Source organism: Macaca fascicularis, chromosome 8, assembly GCF_037993035.2.
Source record: "Macaca fascicularis isolate 582-1 chromosome 8, T2T-MFA8v1.1".
In the NCBI taxonomy this organism is placed as follows: Eukaryota; Metazoa; Chordata; class Mammalia; order Primates; family Cercopithecidae; genus Macaca; species Macaca fascicularis.
In genome coordinates, this window is record NC_088382.1 from 63,764,474 (window position 1) to 63,783,545 (window position 19,072).

At 38.5% G+C, this 19,072-nt stretch overlaps 1 protein-coding gene across 4 annotated transcripts in view; it reads right to left on the reverse strand.

The window, feature by feature from the left end:
- The window catches only part of ATP6V1H (ATPase H+ transporting V1 subunit H), a 120,640-nt gene that overhangs the window by 66,690 nt on the left and 34,878 nt on the right, over nt 1–19,072 (reverse strand). For all 4 annotated transcript variants that reach the window (XM_073998814.1, XM_045398253.2, XM_065519219.1 and 1 more), the window contains one exon: nt 3,429–3,526. In XM_073998814.1, the coding sequence (XP_073854915.1) occupies nt 3,429–3,526 (98 nt within the window). The remainder of the gene's footprint in view (nt 1–3,428; nt 3,527–19,072) is intronic.

Consider the following 19,072-nt stretch of genomic DNA (forward strand, 5'->3'; position numbering starts at 1 on the left):
GTGGATCTCTTGAGCCAGGAGTTTGAGGCTAGCCTGGGCAACATAGCAAAATCCCATCTCTATCAAAAATAATAATAATAATAATATTACCAAAAGATTTCCCAAAAAATACAAAAATAGTTAGCAAATGTATACTTAGTTAATAATTCTTCATATCAAATTATGTTAAAATAAAAAAGAATGCCGATGATAGTTGAATGGGAATAGCACTGAATCTATAAATTACTTTGGGCAGTAGAGGCAATTACTCCCAGCAAAGGCCCACTTATAGCTCCAATATTTAGGAAGTTAACGTTAACCTTCAGACTTTCCTGTGAGGCTAACAATATATAGCACAATATAATGTAAATTTTTTTATCTTATATAGGTATACAAATACTCAAACAGTGTTGTATTATGTATATAATAGGCTTTTTAACAACAAAAAAGTCAGCAAACTATATAGATTAAAATGTACTGAGTTTTTTTAAGACCTCAGTTATCAGCCAGGCGAGGTGGCTCATACCTGCAATCCCAGCACTTTGGGAGGCAGAGGCGGGCTGATTACGAGGTCAGGAGTTCAAGACCAGCCTGGCCAACATGGTGAAACCCCATCTCTACTAAAAACTCAAAAATTAGCCAGGCGTGTTGATGCATGCTTGTAATCCTAGCTACTCAGGAGGCTGAGGGAGGAGAGTTACTTGAACCCAGGAGGTGGAGGCTGCAGTAAGCTGAGATTGCACCGCTGCACTCCGGCCTGGGCGACAGAGCGAGACTCTGTCTCAGAAAGAAAAAAAAAAAAAAAAGACCTCAGTTATCTTCTACTCTTCAAACGAGCTATACTTGAAAATTTTTCTCCTCACATTATTCCCATTTGCAATGTGAGAAACACACACACGCACACACAAATTCAATGCTAAGCAAAAACTCAAAAAGTAGAAAGTACATATTTCTGAAAAAATGAAAAGATTAAATGACTTTTTGAAATTGCTATACTTTCAGCAAGTTATTATACCTTTATTAATGCCCATTTCTCCACCTAAAGGTTTAATCTGATTACTGCTAATCTTATTAGTGGTCATTAGCATATCAAAATATATTGGTTGAACATGAAATAGTCTAGATCATATTTATGCCTGATCTTGTTGCTGTTGAATGGTTAACATTGCTGAATGGTCTCTAAAATACTAAGGTGCTAGTCATTAGAACAGCAGCATTCGTTGTACTCAGTATACCATGAGAGTTCAGAGAGACCAAATTTTGGTATTTGAGTTTATTTTATAAGCAATTACAACTATTTGTAGAGATTGCTATTTCATGACTTTGATTCTTTCTTATAGGTCCTCCACAGGGGGAAAAAAAATCTAATTTTTGGTTAGTAGAATTAAAATTCATTTTATCTTACAATTAGGGCAGAGCACTCACGAATGGAATCGGTACCCTTCTAAAAGGGTGCTGAGAAAGACCCCTGTCCCCTCCGCCATCTGAGTTTACAGTGAAAAGATAGCCATCTATGAATGAGGAAACAGACCCTCACCAGACACCACATCTGCTAATGCCTTCATCTTAGACTTCCTAGCCTCCAGAAATGTGAGAAGTAAGTTTCCACTGTTTATAAGCCACGTAGTATTTTGTTAAAGCAGCCCAAATAGATAAAGATACCTACTTTCTTTCAGGAGTCTGAAATTTTGGTGTGTTTTAGGCAGTGTGTGTCTACATAACTAACCTCTAATAAAATCTTGGGAGCTGAGTCTCTGATGGGTTTCCTGGACAGAAACCTCACACAAATGTTGCTGCATTTTCAATGCTAGGGGAAGATACTCTGTGAGACCCCTCTGGGAGGAAGAGAGCATAAGGCAGCCTGCACATGGATTCCTCCACACTCTGCCTGTGTCTTTGTCCCTTATGATACAGTTGTGTGTCCTCACTACATCTCTGTAATAAATCTTATCTGTGAATACAACTATATACTATGTCGGTGAGTCTAATGAACCTCCTGACAAGTGTGAATTTTTTATTTTCTGCCTATAATAATGACCAACAGAGGAAAGTGTTTCACAATTATTAGATTATTCAGAAGATGAAACAAGAGATGGACTGCACTCTATTCTCTAACAATAACTGTGAAATGGGTCAAATTAAGTTAAATCTTAAACTGTGACTCTCTAGATATCTATATTATAAATGAATTTTCTCAAACTCAAGAACTGATAAATGAGGAATATATTTATAAGGACAAAAAGGAAATATAGTATTCTCAACTAGTTAGCCATTGAACATGAAAGACTTCCAGACAGTACTTTGCAACAAGAACCTAGACCATTTCGCTCAAGGACATGTGATGATTTTCTGTCATCTTTTATGATACTTGTGTTATAAGAGGCCTTAACCTCTTATAAACTTTTTACAAAAAGGTTTGCTATATTTTAATTTTTATTGAAATTTCTAACAGTTGTTTTTCACTCTCTTTATTCTTAGTTCCGTCAATTTTTCACAAAATGACTAAAAATATATTTTTAAAGGGTCTGTTGGACCCAGATGACAAACTGTGATGGCTATTTTTCCTGGCAAACTGACGACTAAATAAACAAGAATGGACTGAAATTTTACAGATTAATAGAAAAATAATTACTTACTGAATTGATGGATCTTGAATAGTTGTGACAATTGGAATACAATTCCTAAGAACAGCTATTTGCAGAAGTAACCCATTCTAAGGAATTGCATACAAATACTGACTGAAAAGATCTAGAATATTTGGGTCCCTTCACAGGTATATCCTACACTGGAGATACAGGTAAGAGTCCAATGCTTGCTTTAAATCCTCACCCACCAAGCAACTTACTGTTGATAACCTAAATTCCTCTGTAGATTTTCTAACAGAGAAACAATGTCTTGCTAACTGAAAAGAATATTTGGTTTAAGAGCAGTTAGATCTCTCATTATGAACAAATAAGTTGATGTTCTGACAGTAAAACAAGATTTCCATTGTTTTGGAGGTTTTCAGTTGCTTGTCTATATAAGCCTGAACAGACAGCTCCTCAAAGTTTCTATACCTGCAAATTAGGATCCCACAAAGACTGGGTTAAATTATATGGCATTAGAAAGAAAGGTTTATATTCACTCTTAGGTAAGAACTTTTCTTGTTGATTTTTGCCTACATTCATCATAAAATATTTTTTTTAATTTTTTATATTCTGAGTACCTGGAATCTGTCCTGTTAAGCATTAGGTTCTTAAGAGGCCTTAACCTCTTATAAAAGCACAGATCAAGCAAGGAAAGGGGCTCAGTTTGATAGCTACTGACTTCTAAGAAGGTTAGTATAGTCAATTGTTAAACAGATATGAAAAAAATAAAATATTTCTTTTAGATGATTACATATTTCTTTGAAACTGTCAAGGAGGGACGCTTGTAAGTGTTATTTTACATTAAAAGTAAAGGGCACTCACCAATTTACCCCATCTGCTTCCACCCAAGCAAAGCGGTACTCATTGACCCGAAGCATCAGCTGCAAACACCCGGCCACACACTGCACATACTGTGAACTCTGCACAAGAAGAAGTGTTGAGTTTTTTAATTGGAAAGCATTTAAAGTCATGCGATCAGATACACATTTCTAAATGAAAAGTCTGATTACTTACTGGAATTAGCATCTGAGCATCCAAAATTCCCTAATCTCTTTTCAAAAGTTAATCCTCATGTTTGCTTTAATCTCTACCTCTTAGAAATGAACAAGATTTTGTCTCCTGAATTAAATCTACACAAGTCAAGACTACTTAACACACAGTTAGGGAAATCTGGAACAAAATAATTTATATTTGATACAGTTTGATAAATAAGCATATTGCCTTACAGTGTTTCACATATCCCTGAATAAAGATACTATAGAGAGAGAATACTGTTCCACATAATTACAGAACTATCAAAGAACAATAAAATTAACAAAAAGAAGAGTAAATACTTCAAGATAGGCCTATATGTAAATGACCTCAGACAAGTTACTGAACTTTTTCAATATGAAATTTCTTCATCCTTTTGAGAACAACACTGCCAAGCATCCTGAATATTGTTAGATTTAAGAAAAATAATTCAGGCCAGGCACAGTGGTTCATGCCTGTAATCCTAGCACTTTGGGAGGCTGAGATGGGTGGATTTCCTGAGCTCAGGAGTTCCAGGCCAGCCCAGGCAACATGGTGAAACCCCGTCTCTACTAAAAATACAAAAAATTAGCTGGGCGTGGTGGCGCACACCTGTAATCCCAGCTACTTGGGAAGTTGAGGCATGAGAATTGCTTGAATCCAGGAGGCAGAGGTTACAGTGAGCCAAGATTACACCACTGCACTCCAGCCTGGACGACAGAGTGAGACTCTGTCTCAAAAAAGAGTAAATAAATAAATAATTCATTTCACAACACAGCTAGACAAACACAGGAACTCAATAAATAAAAACTTTATTAAAAAACCCATATGGCATATAAAGTCTAATTAAACACTTGAAAAAGACTATGATTTTTAAAACCATCAGTTCAATAACACTGTCCCTTACAAATTGTGCTTAAACCTGAAACTTAAAATAAACAGGAGTAATACTTCCAGAAAGTTGCAAGTCCCTTCATTTTACCAAAGCTAGTGGGAACATCTGACCTGGGCTTTTCCTTAATTATATACAATAAGCCTTAAGACTTTAAGAAGTAGAGAAAGGAGGCTGGGTGCGGTGGCTCACGACTATGATCCCAGCACTTTGGGAGGCCAAAGCGGGCGGATCACTTGGGCTCAGGAGTTCAAAACCAGCCTGGCCAACCCCCATCTCTACTAAAAATACAAAAATTAGCCAGGCGTGGTGGCGCACACCTGCAATCCCACCTACTCAGGAGGCTGAGGCAGGAGAATCGCTTGAACCCAGGAGGCAGAGGTGGCAGTGAGCCAAGATCACGCCACTGCACTCCAGCCTGGGCGACAGAGCAAGACTCCATCTCAAAAAAAAAAAACAAGAAGTAGAGAAAGCAAAGGAAATTTTAGACAACAGCCTTCAAAATGAACATGCTAATTTCAAAAAAAAATTTTTAAGTAAAGAATCATGGGTGTTATATAAATTCACAGAACCTAACATACATGATGCTACTAAACTTTGTTCTAATTTAAATAACGTTCATAAAAATCTAACACTTCAAAGAAATTCCAGGCACTTTAATACAGAAACACAACAATATAAGTACATTTGGTGGAACAGTCACATGTATCAAGAAAAGGTTATCTTGGGTTGTACCTAAAAAGCAGTTAATTTAGTTCCACAAAAAAAACACAATAAATCTAGTAATATAATTTGCCTGAAAACTCAAAACATTAGCAAAAAATTAAAGACAGATAAATAGTGCATTTTCAGCTCTAAAACAATATTCCATAATGAAAAAAACATATATTTTTTCCAATTAAGTCATCAGGTAGAAACTTTTTCTAAAGAAGAGGAATCCCATCTTTCCTGTTTAGAGAGATAACCCAGCAAGATTTCTAGACAAATGAATAAAAAGGCAACGTTGAGCACCCTCTTCTCTCCCATCTACCATCAGTTTCCTCTCATCACAAAAATTCTTTGTTTCAGGGTAAGTCTTTCTTTTCTGTGGCTACTCACCATGCTATGTTGAAATACATAACAAACCACAAGAATGGATTCTTGGTTGTTATTTATAGCTTCAGTATTCCCATTACAAATGAGCATATAAAAAGTGCTGGTCCTAAACCTGACATACTCTCTCCTATTGCACACTATCAGGCAGTAGCCGTACCATTCCAGAGATTACTTCAGAGTACAGAAAGAATCAGCATGAAAAATGATTAAATTATTGCCTTCAATTATGCAAAGTAGAGTGCATTACGTCCTTGTCTTTCACTTAAATTGAAGTTAAAGGTGAAATAAAAATTTCCCCTTTTATGATACCAACAGCTGATTATTACAATACTCATTTTTTCAGAAGAAGAACCCAAGACATAAAAAGGTGATATAATTTGCTGAAATGAAAATACTGAGTTGGCCAAGCACTGTGGCTCACACCTGTAACCCCAGTACTTTGGGAGGCCGAGGAGGGAGGATCACTTGAGGTCAGAAGTTTGAGAACAGCCTGGCCAACATGGCAAAGCCCTGTCTCTACTAAATATACAAAAAATAGCTGGGCATGGAGGCAGGCACCCGTAGTCCCAGTTACTCAGGAGGGTAAGGCAGGAAAATCGCTTGAACCCAGGAGGCAGAGGCTGCAGTGAGCAGAAACGGCGTCACTGAACTCCAGCCTGGGCAACAGAGTGACACCCTTTCTCAAAAAAAAAAAAGAAAATAGTGAGTTAATCTTAGATTGGCACTAGAAGTCAACTCTCTTCACGCTTGAGCTAGTATTCTTTGTACTGTGCCAAGCATTCTGGGCTAAGAACTTGCCACAACATGCACTTTCTATGCGGCAAACCTCAATGGCAGAGAAAAACACTATTTTCACTTCTCAACACATTTAAGAGAATGTCATTTAGACAAATTCTTCAATGTTGCTGAAAATGCAAACTCTTACTATATTACAGTGAAAGTCACAGCACAAAGAAAATAGCAAATACAGTATTCACCTTTCTGGTGAATGTAGTCTCAAAGATCCATACACTAAAGAATTACAAATTCAATAATTGAGGAACTGCAAAATAAGTAGGCAATAAAAGAAACATAAAAACATCAAGGATAGTGTATGTACAAAGTAAAACTAATGTTATAAAAACGTTTACAAATTTTCAATATTCATCTTCATAATGCTAGGATTTAAGTGCAAACTAAGTGAAAAAGAATAAAGAAAGTATTCATCTACATTCTGGAATTGTCAGCACTTGAGAAAACAAGTCTGCTTGGAATAAAAGGCATCTGTTCCACAGATACATGATGAAAAGGCACAGCACATTGGTATCAGTGAAGCACAAAGATGAACTTTTCAAATACACAATTGACTAAAATAAGTCCCAGAAAGCAGTTTTAAGTGAAATGAAAAGATGCTGATCAAAGTTCTAAAAGTAATTAATATGTTTCGTGACTATTAAACTTTTTTTTTCTCTTAAAACTAAAAGGCGATAGTATACATGTGTATGTGTGATTTTTACTTCAATACCGACACTTAAAGAAACACAGGACAATATCAAGTGTCAGTAAAGAAATGAAACAAATGGAATTTTCATACTTTGTTGAAGGGCACACAAACATAAAACTGGCAAGACTCACGAAAACTAAATTTACATACACCCCATTAATCAGCAATTCTATTCTAAAATTAAGTGCTGCAGACATAAAGGTATACATCTGCAAAAGATATGTACAAGAATGTTCACAGCAAAATTATTCACAAGAGTCAAAAAACTAGAAGCAACCCAAATATCCATCAATAAGAGAATGAGTAATATTCATATAATGAAATACTATACTGTAGTGAAAAAGAATTACTGCTAAATGCAACGAACAAATTTCATAGACACAATATTAAGCAAGAGAGTTCAGACACATAAGAGTTTATACTGTATATGATTCCATTAAATAGAGTTCAAGATTAGACAACACTACTCTATGGTAATAGACGTCATAATAATGATAAACTTTGTGTGAGTCGAGGTGAAGGCAGTAGGAGGCATTATGAGGTATAAATGTATCCCGCTGAACATTTAACATCTTTGCATTTTCCTTTATGTAAGTTATGACATAATTTAAAAAAAGAAATAGAGAAAAAAAAGTAAAAGAGGACTAGAGAGGGAGAAGGACAGAGTGAACACTGCAACAGGAACCAGAAGTTTTATCACATAATGTTGGGCAAATCACTTAACTTATTGAAAATTGTTTTCTTGTTAGCAAAGAAAAAGAAAAATAATATCATCTCTACCACTGGGGGAAAAAAAACTGCTATGACACTGAAATCAATTGCTATAAAACACTAAACAATTGTAAAGTATACTATTATCATCAATATTCAGGAACTAAAATACAGATATACCCCAAGAATTCTCTTGAAGTTGGTTGATTAAAAGAGATCCTCTAGTCAGCAGTCATAAAATATCTAAATTAAGATACAGTTTTACCAAAAAAAAAAAAAAATTGTTTTACTGTTTTACAAATGTATAAATCTTCAAAGTATTGCTTTCAATCTAATGTGCTTAATCTAGTAATTCAATTACATGACTAGTAGGAATCTTTATTACAGAAAAAAAATTGTTGGCATAACTAAAAAAACGTGATCTTCTTTATAAATTATTGCTTTGTATGCAACTTCCAAGAACATAACTAATAAATACATAGTATTAGGTTAGCTTATTGTTGTTATCAGTGCTATACTTTGAAAATGACATGTAAAAGAAAGTCTTATACTTACTTTACCAGTTAATTTTCTTTTGCATTGCAGAATATATCTGCAGGCAATCCTTCCAAAAATCAACACAAAGCCCATTTTATAATAAAGTGTTGAACAGCTCGTGTAATTTATTGAAGACGATGCTGAAAGTGATAATCATAATGGTCGTATGGATACCTGATGTACTATTTCTACCAAATGTATACGGTTTTCACACAATTGTAAAGTTGAAAAATCGTAAGTTGGACCATCGTAGGTCAAGGACTGTCTGTAATTGCCTGTGAGTTACTCCAGGTCCCCACAAACTTCACAACTCACCAGCTAGAGCAGACTACAATTTAAGGACAGGCCTGCAGTATGTGAAGTCTGTAACTGATGTGGCCCACTAATTTCTGCTACTTAATCAGCACTTTTGATGGTCTTATAAACAAAGCAGTAAAGAACTAAAGCAAAGAAGTCTTCCACCTCTTCTGAAGGGGTGACAAGTATTATATCAGCACAGCATTAAATTAAAAACAAAGCCAAAGCAGTGAAACTAGCCTCCCATTAACAAGAATATTAGAACTGCCACAGAAAACAATTTAAGGAATCTGGTCAAAAGCCAAAAAAAACCTAAGTCCTGGGCCAGGCATGGTGGCTCACACCTATAATCCCAGCACTTTGGGAGGCTGAGGTGTGCAGATTACCTGAGGTCAGAAGTTCAAGACCAGCCTGGCCAACATGGCGAAACCCCCATCTCTACAAAAAAAAAAAAAAAAACAACTAAGTCCCTTTTCCTCTCAATCTAAAATACTGTTACTGCATGCTAAAACACGGATGAATCTTGAAAACATTATGCGAAGTGAAGGAAACCAGTCACAGAAGACCATGTATGATTTCATTTACATGGAAAGTCCAAAAGAGGCAAATCCCAAGACAGAAAGTAGGTTAGTGGTCGCCAGGGCTTGGAGGCAAGAACAGGAATGGGGAAGACTGTTAATGTGTACAGGGTTGGTTGGTTTGTTTTTCTGAGATGTTAAAATGTTATGAAGTTAGACGGTGGTAATGGCTGCACAATTCTGTAAATACATTAAAAACCACTGAATGGCAAAATGATGCATTTTATAGCATTTGAAATATATTTCAATAAAGCTCTTTTTAAAACTAAATAAAATTGAAAATTTACTTCCTCACTCACACCGGCCACACTTTCAAGGGATCCAGAACCACATATGGCTAGGGGCTGCCCTAAGGGACAGTACAGCTATCGTGAGCATTTCTACCATCACAGAAGATTCTACTGGACATGACTGCTCCACTAAATCAAGAGGCAAGATGAAACAAGCAAGAAGGACCTGGCAACTTAAGTCACTACCAGTGACACCACATTCATCTAGCAACTACTCATGCCAGACTGATTCTGCAACACAAATCACAGAGAACAGGACACAGACACATGGAGGGCTCCCATATCAATCGTTCTCCTGCCTATGCATACTGTATGAAGCTAGGCAGAGGAAAAAGGAAAACCAAGAAAGAAAGAAATCTCCAGGTTCTTTCTAAATCTTCCAAAGCTTGTGAAGCAGTTAAAGGAGACCACCCCTCATATTGTCTTATGCCCAATTTCTGCCTCCAAAGAAAGAAGTGAAAACTAAAAGGCAGAAATGAAATCCACAGGCAGACAGCCCGGCGCCGCACCCTGGGCCTGGCAGTTAAAGATCGACCCCTGACCTATTGGTTCTGTTATCTGTAGATTACAGACATTGTATAGAAACGCACTGTGAAAATCCCTATCTTGTTTTGTTCCAATCTAATTACCGGTACGCGCAGCCCCCCGTCACATACCGCCTGCTTGCTCAATCAGTCACGACCCTCTCACATGCACCCCCTTAGAGTTGTGAGCCCTTAAAAGGGACAGGAATTACTCACTTGAGAGCTCGGCTCTTGAGACAGAAGTCTCACCGATGCCCCCAGCCGAATAAACCCCTTCCTTCTTTAACTCGGTGTCTAAGGAGTTTTGTCTGTGGCTCATCCTGCTACATTTCTTGGTTCCCTGACCCGGAAGTGAGGTGACTGGCGGATGGTCGAGGCAGCTCCTTAGGCGGCTTGAGCCTGCCCTGTGGAACATCCCTGCGGGGGACTGCGACTAGCCCGAGTGATGCGGATCCTGAGAGCTCTACTGGGTAGGCATTTGCTCCAGTGGGATGCCTCACCACAGCAGTGTGTGGTAGGCCCCCGTGGAGGATCAACGCAGTGGCTGAACACCGGGAAGGAACGGGCACTTGGAATCTGGACATCTAAAACTTGGTAAGACTAGTCTTTGAAACTTGCCCACTCCATCTGAGTGGAAGCGTGGCCTGATCACCATGGTGTGCCTTTATCGGCACTTTGCTTTTGGTTTTGATTTGGTTTGATTTGCTTGACAGGACCGGTGATGGGAACTTGCCCACTCCATTTGAGTGGAAGCGTGGCCTGATCACCCACGGTGTGCCTGTACCGGCACTTTGGTTTTTATTTTTGACTTGACTTGGATTGCTTGATACTTTGGTTTTGGTTTTGACCTGGTTTGGATTTCTGGATACTCTGATTTTGGTTTTGATTTTGGTTTTGTGTAAACTACAAAAGTGTGTGTGTGCCCTTTTTACCCATTCTTTGTTTTGTGGTGTGTGTGTGGTGTGAGCGTGGTGTTTTGTCTAGAGGAAACATGGGTGAGGCACAAAGTAAGCCCACCCCACTAGGAACTATGTTGAAAATTTTCAAAAAAAGGATTTAAGGGAGACTATGGAGTACTATGACACCAGGAAAACTTAAAACTTTGTGTAAGATAGACTGGCCAGCATTAGAGGTAGGTTGGCCATTAGAAAGAAACCTGAACAGATCCCTTGTTTCAAAGGTATAGCACAAGGTGACATGCAAGCCAGGGAACCCAGACCAGTTCCTGTACACAGACACTTGGTTACAGCTGGTTTTAGACCCCCCGCCCCCAACACACAGTGGTTGAGAGAAGAGATGCATAAGCGGCTGGCAGAGGCAAGGAAAGACCAGCAGAGAGAGAGAAAGGAAAGAGACAGAGAGGAAAAGAGGCAAAGAGAGAGAGAGGAAGAGACAGACAAAGAGGGAGTCAAGGAGAGAGAGAGAGAAGAAGAGAAGAGGCAAAAGGAAAGTCCAAGAGAGACAAAGTCAAAGAAAGAGATACACAAGTAGTTAAAAAAAAAAAGTGTACACTATTCCTTTAAAAGCCATCATACCAATTCTAATTTGGACAAAACAAGGTCTTATTAATAGCAAAGGATAATTAAAATCCCAAACTTACAAGGTTTTCAACAAAGTAAAGTTTGCTAAGTTAACAGTGTAACATGTATTATAGTAACTTCTATTTTTGGGGCCTTAGACAGTCGTAAAAAAAGGTTCGCTTTGGAAAAGAATGGTTATCACCTTTGAAAAAAAAAAGGGAAAAAGGGGGGGAGGGGCGGAATTTATATAAAAAGAGTGTTATATGGTAAATTCTTGTCCTGAAATAAATTAACTGGTTGTTTAAAAAAAGAAGTATTTGTAGTAAGTCAGAAAGTTAAGGCATGTCGAAAAATTGCCTGTAAAAGTCGTAAAAGAAAAAAAAAGGTTATAAAAAAATATGTGTCTAAAAAAAAGGATTTATGCAAAAAAATGTTGTATAATTTAAAAGTAACTAGGCCTCCTGAATGTAAAACTATTGAAAAAAAAAAAACCGAAAAATTTATGTGCAAGGTGTATAAGAAAAGCAAAATACACCTTTGGTAAAAGAATTTTAAGGAGGCAAAAGAACATACATTTTTACCTACATTAAAAAGTTTTAAAAAATTATTATTTTGAAGGTTTAAGCAAGTTTTAAAATGTTAATTGTAAAGAACATTCTGTGTGTAAACATATTAGCTAACGTTAAAGAAGTATCATCCAGTTTTTCTGTGAACTGGACATTAAAGTAAAAGCATAACAGGTTTTTCTTAAAGCACCAACCCGCTCTTTAGCAAAAATTATAAGAGGCTGAAAAGAGTCTATAAAATCTTACCTTAGGGTCAAATATTAAAAATTAAATAAATATGTCTACAAGGTTTTATTAAAATTAGGTTTCACATTAATAACACACTAATATAAAGATAACATTTAGCTTATCTGGTATAAAAATCATACGAGAAGCACTGTTAAATGTAAAAATGGTATTTGGCTTTCTTTGGTTTAAAAACTAATAAAAATAGGTGCTAAAGGAAATTTCTCAGTAAAAAAGGCACTAAGGACTATAAAGTCCACTGCCAAGATCCCCACATTTAAAACAAAAGGTCAGTTTCTTAAAAATTACATACTTGGTTTATTTTCCACTTTCTTTTCTCGCAAAAAAAAAAAAAAACTAAAAGTCTTTTAGCACATGTACCACCCTTAGAATTTCCAGTAAACCAGCACCGGCCTGAAGATCACGTGCTCATCAAAAGGTGGAAAGAAGAAAACCTCGAGCCAGCCTGGGAAGGACCCTACCTTGTGCTGCTAACCACCAAACTGCTGTACATCCTGCAGCAAAAAAAGGATGGACTCAACACACCTGAGTCAAGAAAGCGCCACCCCCTCCAGAGTCATGGGCCATAGTCCCAGGGTAAAACCCTACCAAACTAAAGCTAAGAAAAATTTAACTCTTTTCATCTATTCTATTACTCTTTCTTCTTTCCTCGCTCTATTGCTGACCATCTAGTTACTAATATAACCAAGTCAATTTCGCCTCAAACTATTGCATTTAATGCTTGCTTTGTTATACCCTGTGAGGACTTGCCAAGTCAAAGATAGCTTTCTACTTCAGAAAAGTACTTCTGTCCCTCCTGACTCTCCTCAGACTAGACATTAGTAAACTAGGACCATTTAATCCGGGGAGATTTCGATAAAGACCCCAGTGCCAACCAAGAGTGTTGCTCCCCCCGATATAGAGCTTTCATGCCATAGTTGGTCCAACATTCTGTGGACCACTAAAGAGCAAGGATGGACTGCCCCAACCAGTTTTTGTAATTTCCCTAAAACCATACATTCATTTTACTAGAGGATCATAGAAGTTAAAGACTTAAAACAAACTTTGGCAATTAAGACAGGATACCAAGATACAAATGCCTGGTTAAAATGGATCAAATATTCCATCTGCACGTTAAACAAAAGCAATTGTTATGCTTGTGCACATGGCAGGCCAGAGGCCCAGACTGTCCCCTTTCCACTAAGGTGGTCTTCCAGTTGACCAGGCGTAGGCTGCATGGTAGCTCTTTTCCAGGATTCTACAGCCTGGACTAATAAGTCATGCCAAGCTCTCTCTGCTATATCCCAAAGTTCAGCACCCTATGGTTCAGCCCCCGAGGGCCATCCAGCTTCCGTCTCCCAACACTAAGTTCACTTCGTGTCTCTCATGACAGAGAGGAAACTTAGCATTCCTTAGAGACCTGAAAGGATGCAGTAAGCTTAAGAATTTTCAAGCACTTATCAATCAGTCAGCCCTTGTTCATCCCCGAACGGATGTATGGTGGTATTGTGGTGGATCTTTACTGGGCACGCTGCTGAATAACTGGAGTGGCACTTGTGCTTTGGTCCAATTGGCTATCCCTTTCACCCCTGGCATTTCATCAACCAGAAGGAAAAAAAATAAGACATCGTCAAGCGAGAGAAGCCCCTTATGGGTCCTTCGACTCTCCTGTTTATTTAGATGCAATTGGAGTCCCATGAGGAATACCAGATTAATTTAAAGCTTGAAATCAAACAGCTGCAGGATTTGAGTCAATATTTTAGTAGGTGACAGTTAATAAAAATGTAGATTAGATAAACTACATCTATTACAACCTACAGCAAGGAGATTTTCATGAGTTAAAAGAAAAACTCATGTTGGCCCCAGCCCTGAGGCTACCTGATCTGACAAAACTCTTTACACTCTATGCGTCAGAAAGAGAAAAAATGGCAGTTGGAGTTTTAACCCAGACTGTGGGGCCCTGGCCAAGGCCAGTGGCCTATCTCTCAAAACAACTAGACAAGGTTTCCAAAGGTTGGCCCCCATGTCTAAGGGCCCTAGCAGCAATGGCCCTGTTAGCACAAGCAGCAGATAAACTAACCCTTAGGCAAAACCTGAATATAAAGGCCTCCCATGCTGTGGTAACTTTAATAAATACCAAAGGACATCATTGGTTAACAAATGCTAGATTAACCAAGTACCAAACCTTGCTATGTGAAAATCCCCACATAACCATTGAAGTGTGCAACACCCTAAACCCCACTACCCTGCTCCCAATATCAGAGAGCCCAGTTGAACATAACTGTGTAGAGGTGTTGGACTCAGTTTATTCTAGCAGGCCCAACCTCCGAGATCATCCTTGAACATGAGTAGACTGTAAGTGGTACATGGACAGGAGCAGCTTCGCCAACCCCTGCAAAGTGACTCTAAAGACGGCGACAAGCCCTGCTCCAGTCACACCCAGAAGCTGACTGGTCCACGCATGGCCGAAGCACAAGGAAACTCATCGCGGGACTCATTTTCCTTAAAATTTGGACTTGTACAGTAAGGACTTCACCTGACCTTCCTCAGATTGAGGGCTATTTCCAGTGTATACATCAAGTCACTGAGGTAGGACAAAAGGTTGCTATGGTCCTACTATTTTACAGTTATTATAAGTGTACTAGAACTCTAAAAATAACTTGTTTGCATAATGTTATTCTATACAAGGTATGTAGCCCAGGAAATAACCAACCTGATGTGTGTTATGACCCACCTGAGCCTCCCATGACCACAGTTTTTGAAATAAGATTAAGAACTGAAGACTGGTAGGGGCTCATAAATGATACGAGTAAAGTGTTAGCCAAAACAGAAGAAAAAAGGGTGCCCAAACAAGTCACCTTAAAATTTGATGCCTGTGCTGTCATTAACAGCAGTAAGTGAGGAATAAGGTGTGGTTCTCTTAATTAGAAAAGAGGCTATATGGCAGAAAATAAGTACATCTGTCATAAATTAGGACTGTGTGGAAATAAATGTAAATACTGGTCTTGTGTCATTTAGGCCACTTGGATTAAAAAAAACAAAAAAAAAGATGAAAAGGATCCAGTCCACCTTCAAAAAAGGAAAAAATGGCCCTTCCTTTCCTAAAGGACAATGCAACCCCTTAGAGCTAGTAATAACCAATCCCCTTGATCCTCACTGGAAAAAAGGGGAGCGTGTGACCTTAGGAATCGATGGGGCCGGACTGGATTCTCGAGTAAATATCTTGGTTCGAGGAGAAGTTCACAAACGCTCTCCTGAGCCAGTGTTTCAAACTTTCTATGATGAACTAAATGTGCCAGTACCAGAAATTTCAGGAAAAACAAAAATTTGTTTTTGCAATTAGCCGAGCATGTAGCCCAGTCTCTCAATGTCACTTCATGTTATCTATGTGGAGGAACTGTAATAAGAGATCAATGGACATAGGAAGCCTGAGAATTAGTACCTACAGACCCAGTTCCTGATGAATTCCCAGCTTAAAAGAATCACCCTGATAATTTCTGGGTCCTAAAAGCCTCAATTATTGGACAATATTGCATAGTTAGAAAAGGAAAAGAATTCACTCACCCCGTAGGATGACTTAGTTGTCTGAGACAGAAACTGTATAACAGTACCACAGAAACAGTTACTTGGTGGAGTTCAAATCACACAGAAAGAAATTCATTTAGTAAATTCCCAAAGTTGCAAACTGTGTGAACCCATCCGGAGTCCCACTGGGACTGGACAGTCCCCACTGGATTATACTGGATATGTGGGCATAGAGCTTATGCCAAATTACCTGACCAGTGGGCAGGTAGTTGTGTTATTGGCACTATTAAACCATCTTTCTTCCTACTGCCCATAAAAACAGGTGAACTCCTGGGCTTCCCTGTCTATGCATCCCGCAAAAAGAGAACATAGCTATAAGAAATTGAAAAAATGATAAATGGCCCCCTGAGAGAATCATACAATATTATGGGCCTGCTACTTGGGCACAAGATGGCTCGTGGGGATATCGGACCCCCATTTACATGATCAACCGAATCACACAGTTACAAGCTGTCTTAGAAATAATCACTAATAAAACCAACAGAGTCTTGACTATTCTGGCCCGGCAAGAAACTCAGATGAGAAATGCTATCAAAATAGATTAGCTCTCGACTACTTGCTAGCAGCTGAAGGAGAGGTCTGTAGGAAATTTAACCTTACTAATTGCTGCCTACTCATAGACAATCAAGGGCAAGCAGTTGAAGACATGGTTAGAGATATGACAAAACTGGCACACATGCCTGTGCAAGTGTGGCATAGATTTGATCCTAGGGTCATGTTTAGAAAATGGCTCCCAGAGCTAGGAGGATTTAAAAATCTTATAATAAGAGTTGTAATAGTAATAGGAACCTACTTACTGCTCTCTTGTTTGCTACCTGCACTTCTTCGAATGATAAAAAGCTTCATTGCTACCTTAGTTCACCATAATGCACAAGTGTGCTGTATGAATCACTATTGATCTGTTTTGCAAGAAGACATGGGTAGTGAAAATGAAAGTGAGAACTTCCACTAATAAAATGAGTGAGAGTCTCAAAAGAGGGGAATAAGGGAGGAGACCACACCTCATATTGTCTTATGCCCAATTTCTGCCTCCAAAGAAAGAAATAGTAAAAACTAAAAGGCAGAAATGAAATTCACAGGCAGACAGCCAGGCGCCACACCCTGGGCCTGGCAGTTAAAGATCGACTCCTGACCTATTGGTTCTGTTATCTGTAGATTACATTGTATAGAAACGCACTGTGAAAATCCCTATCTTGTTTTATCCCGATCTAATTACCGGTGCATGCAGCCCCTAGTCACCTACCCACTGCTTGCTCAATCAGTCACAACCCTCTCACATGCACCCCCTTAGAGTTGTGAGCCCTTAAAAGGGACAGGAATTGCTCACTTGAGGAGCTCGGCTCTTGAGACAGAAGTCTTGCCAATGCCCCCGGCCAAATAAACCCCTTCCTTCTTTAACTCGGTGTCTGAGGAGTTTTGTCTGTGGCTCATCCTGCTACAGAGTCACAGTATTCTTTCATCAGGGCATCAGTACAACAATCCACTTCCACGCTATCCTGCCTTCCTCAGAAGAAAAGACTTACAATTCACGTTTAAGAATCAGTCTAAAGTAAGTACATATAATCTGATGTCTATTTTCACAATTAGGAGAAGAAAAATAATAGACTTTAAGGAAATTCCACTTATCTAATGTCATTTAAATAAAAATGTTTCACTGGGCACACTGGCTCACGCCTATAATCCCAACACTTTGGAAGGCCAAGGCGGGTAGATTGCCTGAGCTTAGGAGTTCAAGGCCAGCCTAGACAACATAGTGAGACCTTGTGTCTACCAAATACAAAAAAAAATTGGTGAGGCATGGTGGCTCGTGCTTGTAGTCCCAGCTACTGGCGGGACAGGGGTCAAGGGTTGGCGGTGGTGGTTGGGCTGAGGTGGGAGGATCGCTTAAGCCTGGGAGGCAGAAGTTGCAGTGAGCTGAGATCGCGCCACTGCACTCCAACCTGGTGACATAGTGAGACTCCATCTCAAAAAAAAAAATGTTTTTAATGATCCACTCAACTTAAAATGATGCTTCTGAGGTCATTTTGAAAAGACTGTTGAATCATGTTTATTTCACATTTTGCAGTGTAAAACTTGTTTTATACTGACATCAAGTGGCAATAATTTGTAATGCAGTTTACCAAACTGCTTTTCTCCACTCTGAAAAGATATGATTTAAATATATGATACTGATACCTTAAAAAGTCTGAGTAAACAATGTGACTTAAGGAATGCCTAAAGATGCAATTCCAACTCAGTTGCCTCACAAGTAATTCCCTAAGCAATCCATTTCTTCAGAGTCTCTGTGTGACCTCGGGCATGTTGGTATGTTTTTCTGTTTGGTCTCACTACTCATCCATAAAATGTGGCTAATGATATGACATATTGAACAGGGAGTGTAAATATTCAAGGCGATGTAAATGTAAAATGAGTAAGTGCCAGGCACAGAGTAAGTGCTCAATGAATATTAGCTGCTAGATTAAGATTTCCCTATGGAAATACAAGAATCAAAGGAAGGGCTGACGCCCTACTCTCAACACATGGAGGTCTGCTTTTCAAGTAGACAGCCATCTGAAAAAGTAAGAACTTCAGGAGGAGTCCAAAAATATGTTCAGGGTTAAGAGTCATTAAAGGGAAGAAGGTAGGAAACCAAAGGCCATCTTTTCCTAACTCACAATCACTCCTGATGTGAATTCCATTTAGGATATATATGAATCTACCAGGTAAACCACTTAGACCAACACACTGCCAACTCATTTTTTTTTTCTAACACATTGCACAGAAAGCAGCAAAATAAGGATGTCATGTCAGCAGAGTTTGCATTTCCTTATTTAAGCTTTTAATAACTTAAAATGCTTTGACAATCGCTTAAATAAGTTTATATGTCTAAAATAAGCTAAATAATTTTTCAAGCTGGTAGAAATTCAAGTCACATGAAATAAAGATTCCCAATTTAAGCAAAATAAAGATTCTCAATGTAAACATCTGCTTCTGACTGAGAAACAAGTCTTACCCATCATTTCCTCAGCCCACCATGGCCCCAAGATGGCGCATCTAGTTCCATACCTTTTTCTGATTCCACTTCAGAAGGCTAACAGCCATTTTCTGACCTAACATATGAGTCATCAAACACTTCAACCCATGCTCCAAGAGAAGCCCAGCTTCAAAATGGA